This window comes from Arachis stenosperma, chromosome 3 (assembly GCF_014773155.1).
Source record: "Arachis stenosperma cultivar V10309 chromosome 3, arast.V10309.gnm1.PFL2, whole genome shotgun sequence".
NCBI classification, from domain to species: Eukaryota; Viridiplantae; Streptophyta; class Magnoliopsida; order Fabales; family Fabaceae; genus Arachis; species Arachis stenosperma.
In genome coordinates this window covers 128,314,659-128,320,084 of record NC_080379.1, presented here as the reverse complement: position 1 = coordinate 128,320,084, position 5,426 = coordinate 128,314,659, and the positions used below count along the sequence as shown (strand labels likewise).

The window sequence follows — 5,426 nt, the reverse complement described above, 5'->3', positions numbered from 1 at the left end:
GACCAGACAGGTACGGAGGAAGAGCCTGCTAAGTGTTGAACCCGTATTCTCCGTAACCGTAACCGTCACCATCCGTTGGCCTGAACCCTTCGTTGGCGCCAATTAGGTGAAAACCTACAGTCCTACTGGGAGAGTAGAAAGACCGCAAGAAGTAGTCGGCCAGAGATCGAGAGAGAGCAAACCAGCGAGAGAGAGGATGTAGCTCAGAGAGTGAGATGATCTAAGAGAGAGAGAGAGAGAGAGAGGGAAAGAGAGAGAGAGAGATCGCAAAGCAGGCAATAGAGTGGACAACAAATTTTTACCAACTCTCTTTGACTAATTAGTTACTTTCTAAATATTTATTTTTTTTAAAAAAATAAAAAACGAAAAAATGCCATATCAACATAGACTCTACGAAATTTTTATAGTTTATTGATAGATTTATTTATGATTTAAGAAAGAGAGAGAGACAGAGAAAGAGCGTAGAGCAGGCAATACATTGGATACAAATTTTTATCAATTCTCTCTGACTAATCAACTACTTTTTAAACATTTATTTTAAAAAAATAAAAAACGAAAAAATGCCATATCAACATAGATTCTATGAAGTTTCTATGGTTTATAGATATAGATAGATAAATTTATAGATAGATAGATAGATAGATAATATCAGTGGAGACTAATCTGATCCTAAAATCCAAATGCATAATTCAAATGGGTCCAATTTTTTTTGTTTCTTCGGTATCCTTTAATTTTAATCTATTAACAGGCTTAGCCCAAACGGCCCAATCATAACACCATGTCATAAACGACCTTGGTGGCAGAAACATGGCGAGGCTCAGCAGCTCCAATGGAGAAACGCAACATATATAAATGATCTCCCCAATCGCCAATCGCATTTGTAAAACTCACCCAATTGATTGTTGAATGGGAGTTTAGCGTCTCTAAGTCATGCCCCTTCGAACTCTTCTAGAGCCACCCTAACACACTTCAACAACAAGAAGTCAAGTCATAAATATTAAATCATTATTATTTAATTAAGTAATTATTATAAGGGCATCAATGCCTTCCTCAGGTGCGTTCACGATCTTCACCTTCATCGTCTAGCATTTGATTGCTTCACCTGTGCACTCTTGTCATTTTCCATTACCGATTTCAGCAGTTCGCAGGCTCGCTATGGCAGCAGCATCCAGCTCCCTCTCGCTCAAGCAGGGGCTCTTACTTCGCCCTTCGCATACCAATCCTCTCACCCGACCTCGTCCTTCTTCCACTTCCCTCCCTTCCAGAAGCTTCCGCAGATGCTACGCCGCTTTCGCCAACGAGAATCGCGAGTACGTCATCGTTGGGGGCGGAAATGCCGCGGGATATGCTGCTCGCACCTTCGTCGAACACGGCATGGCCGATGGTCGTCTTTGTATTGTCACCAAAGAGGCATATGCGCCTTACGAGCGTCCTGCACTCACAAAAGCGTATTTGTTTCCACCGGATAAGAAGCCTGCGCGCCTTCCTGGTTTTCACACCTGTGTTGGATCGGGTGGAGAAAGGCAGACTCCAGAGTGGTATCAAGAGAAGGGGATAGAGGTACGCTCTCTTTTGCAGTTGCAATCATTTTGTAATACAAGTTGTCGAGATTGTTTTTACTTTTGTGTTTGTGCGCGTTATACTATTGAGACAGGATTGCTTGAAATGAAATGGATGGTTTTATTCTGGAAAGCTCTTAATTTGAAGTAGCATTGTCAGGCTGGAAACAGTTCTCATACATTTCATGCTACTGGTTTACTGTTCAGATGTTGTATCAAGATCCAGTCAAGGATATTGATATTGAAAAGCAAACTTTGACAACTAATTCTGGAAAACATCTGAAGTATGGCTCACTTATAATTGCTACAGGGAGTTCAGCCTCGAGGTATCAGTCTATTTACTTTAGTTCATCTTATATTGTTTTAATAAAAAACTGGTCCTCAAAATCTGATTGTCAACTGTCTTGATGATAGATTTCCGGAGAAAATTGGGGGAAACCTACCTGGCGTTCACTATATCCGGGAGGTTGCAGATGCTGATGCACTGATTTCATCATTGGTAATATATGGTCAAGCCTATTTTGACCTATTGTTTTACTAGTTTGAATTTTTTTTCCCACTTTTGAAGTGGTTAAACTTTGCATTGGCAGCTTTAGCATCCTTCATGTGAATTGGGATTTTGCAAATTGTGCATATTTCCTCTGAGGGTTACCTCAAAACTGTCATGTATTATGATTCATTATGTATATATTTACAGTAGATAAATTTATTTGAACATATACTCTGTTCCTCATGGATTTAAGTCTCCAGGGAAAAGCAAAAAAGGTTGTAGTTGTTGGAGGTGGATATATAGGAATGGAGATTGCTGCTGCAACAGTTGCTTGGAAACTTGATACAACAGTAAGTGTTTTCCTCAATCCTTATCTCCTGTCCTGATTCCATTATTACCTACTAATGTGTTCAGCTAAACCGAAAGAAGTCATTTAATTAGGTACTCTGGGTTATGCTTTGACAATCCTTACGTTGAGTAATTTTGGGAATAACGAATAAGTGTATGACATTAATGCTTCCTGATCACTGTTTTTTTTTTTACATAGTCTACACTGTGGTAGGGAATGGCATGACAAAAATGACTTCTTACTGTTACTGTGTATACATATTCGCGTTGTTTTGCCTACTCTGATTATTATACTATGAGAGTTGCATACATATGTTGTCCGTATATACATTAAAAAAGTTGGTTATTTTGTAAAGTTTTTGGCCTACTGACTCAAATTTTATGTCCTCGTGAAAATATAGATCATATTTCCCGAGGATCATCTCTTGCAAAGACTGTTCACTCCTTCGCTTTCCCGGAGATATGAGGAACTCTACCAAAAGAATGGTGTCAAAATATTGAAGGTCTGTAAAACTGTAACTTGATGTATTGGCTATGGTTGATATTGCTTAAAATCTCTTTACATTTCCTTTTCTTTTTCTCTCTTTAAATCATATTCAAAAGGGTGCCTCCATAAAAAATTTGGAAGCTGGCCCTGACGGACATGTAGCTGGTGTCAAACTTGGAGATGGATCTGTTGTAGAAGCTGATACGGTAATTATTTTCTTTTAATATATACTTTAATATAAAGCTTGACTGCTGTGACACCTTCTTTTGTTATTTGCTTTAGTAACATGAATTATTAGAACAGAGAGGTTACTTCTGTATTAGAGAAGTTCAATGAATTGGAAATTACGTTCTTCTTCTGGTTTGCAGGTAATTGTAGGCATTGGAGCAAAACCTGCTGTGAGTCCCTTTGAGCGGGTGGGCTTGAATACACAAGTTGGTGGATTACAGGTAAAGCCAATGAATAACAGATTATTTGCAACAAAATTATAGGCATGTTGAAATACAGTAACAGTTGAAGAGCCTTTTGTTTATGCCATCCTTTCACTGACTTTTCCTCTTCTGTGAATGTACATCATCAATTTTTGGAGACCGTGTTCTTTGTTTGAGCTACTCTATTTGAGCTACATTTACAGATGTAATTTGATAGAGCCTTAAACTAAAGTTATCCGTATTTCAGGTTGATGGTCAGTTCCGGACTGGCATTCCTGGAATCTTTGCTATCGGTGATGTCGCAGCTTTCCCTTTAAAGGTATATACCAAATACCATTCATTTGCTTGAAATTGAGTTCTCTTAATTTCTTGTTCACCTGATGTATTTCCGAAAACTGGACAGATATATAACCGTACTGCTCGAGTGGAACATGTAGATCATGCTCGTCGCTCAGCACAGCACTGTGTAAAATCATTACTCACTGCACAAACTCACACGTATAATCAACCATCTCTTCCTGCAATTAACTTAGAATTTGTGGTTATGTCCCTGCTGATCTATCTTAGTTTCATTTATGCGTTTCAGGTACGATTACCTTCCATACTTCTACTCAAGGGTGTTTGAATATGAAGGGAGCCCCAGAAAAGTATGGTGGCAGTTCTTCGGAGACAATGGTAAATGTTCTTCAAAATAAAATATAAGAGAATTTTTCTCCGATCCTCTTACTCTTAAATTTTCTTTTGACAGTCGGAGAAACAGTTGAAATTGGAAACTTTGATCCTAAAGTAGCTACCTTCTGGATTGAATCTGGTAGGTCTTTTACGGTCCCTTTATCTTCTGTGACCCTTTGTATTAATCTTTGGATTACCTAGTTTATAGTGATGTTCGCAAAGACATGCTATTGTGTTATTGCGGAATGTATGCAAGTGCTTATTTATCTTTTGATTTGCAATTACTAAGAATATAATTACTTGATGCCGTTCAGGTAAGCTGAAAGGAGTGCTGCTTGAAAGTGGGAGCCCTGAGGTACTTGCTACTGTTTCTTTCAACATTCAACTGCATATAGTAGCTGTTAGATTTAGATAGTATACACATGAAGTTGTTTGCCATTATAAAGAAGCATCTTCATGAAAATTACCTAATTTTACTTGGCTTTTAATTTGAGTTTTCAAACGCTTTAAACTCTTTTATACCTAAAAATAAATAAAAACTTGCCTTTATTATATGTCCTAGTGTCACAGAAGTGCAGCTACAAGTCACAGATTTTTAGAGGGATCATTTTACATATATACTTTTTTTCTTCTCAGGAATTTCAGCTCCTGCCTAAACTAGCCAGAAATCAACCCGTAATTGATAAGGCGAAGCTTCAAAGCGCATCTTCTGTGGAGGAGGCCCTAGACATTGCTTGGAGATCCTTGCAAGTTGAAGCTACAGTCTAATACAGATCTTGGCAATTCCACTCTGCTGTAACTGCTTTTCAGCGCTAAGATTACCGGCCATCAAAATCATCCTAGTAGAGAGTAGGGGCCGTCCCTTTGAGAGGAAATAATTTTCGTGGTATTCTCATCTTGGTCACGACGAGCTGAATGTCTCCTTTGGATATGATCCGCTGCCATTTGGGTCTATGTAACAACAATAATTTCTTAATAATTCAATACTTTAGATAAAGTATATTTTTGTTCTCGAAGTTTGATAAAATTTAAAAAATATTTCTAAGTTTTATTTTGTTTCAATTATGTTCTAAAAGTTTTCAATTTGCATCAAATATACCCTTTGACTACTAAATTTTCAAAAAAATTTAAGACTAATCTAATAATAATGCATGAAAATTATACTTGACTTGTGTTGAGGATTGTTTTTATGAAATTGTTGTTGAATTGGTCTTAAATTTTTTGAAAAATTAGCCGTCAGGGGTATATTTGATGGTCAGGGATATATTTGATGCAAATCGAAAACTTTTGAGATAAAATTAAAATAAAATAAAATTTAGGATATTTTTGAAAATTTTGTCAAACTTTAAGGACAAAAAATATACTTTACCCTAATACTTTTGGTCATTATATACCCACAAATTCCCCCTTCTCCCTTGGGACATGGGGAAGTTACACTT

The 5,426-nt window shown here is 37.2% G+C and overlaps 1 protein-coding gene across 2 annotated transcripts; it reads left to right on the top strand.

The window, feature by feature from the left end:
- The first annotated feature begins 807 nt into the window (after window positions 1-807).
- On the top strand, window positions 808-5,426 carry LOC130969006 (monodehydroascorbate reductase, chloroplastic/mitochondrial-like). 2 transcript variants are annotated; one of them, XM_057894554.1, is made up of 14 exons: window positions 808-1,054; window positions 1,139-1,560; window positions 1,767-1,885; window positions 1,974-2,058; window positions 2,310-2,399; window positions 2,799-2,900; window positions 3,001-3,090; window positions 3,253-3,333; window positions 3,563-3,634; window positions 3,719-3,813; window positions 3,902-3,990; window positions 4,064-4,126; window positions 4,302-4,342; window positions 4,624-5,426. In XM_057894554.1, the coding sequence occupies exons 1-14, from the start codon at window positions 1,042-1,044 to the stop codon at window positions 4,753-4,755; spliced, it is 1,494 nt and encodes a 497-aa protein (XP_057750537.1). In that variant the 5' UTR covers window positions 808-1,041; the 3' UTR covers window positions 4,756-5,426. The 2 variants fall into 2 exon arrangements, with proteins under 2 accessions (XP_057750537.1, XP_057750538.1); XM_057894555.1 differs by having other exon boundaries at window positions 817-1,054; window positions 1,142-1,560.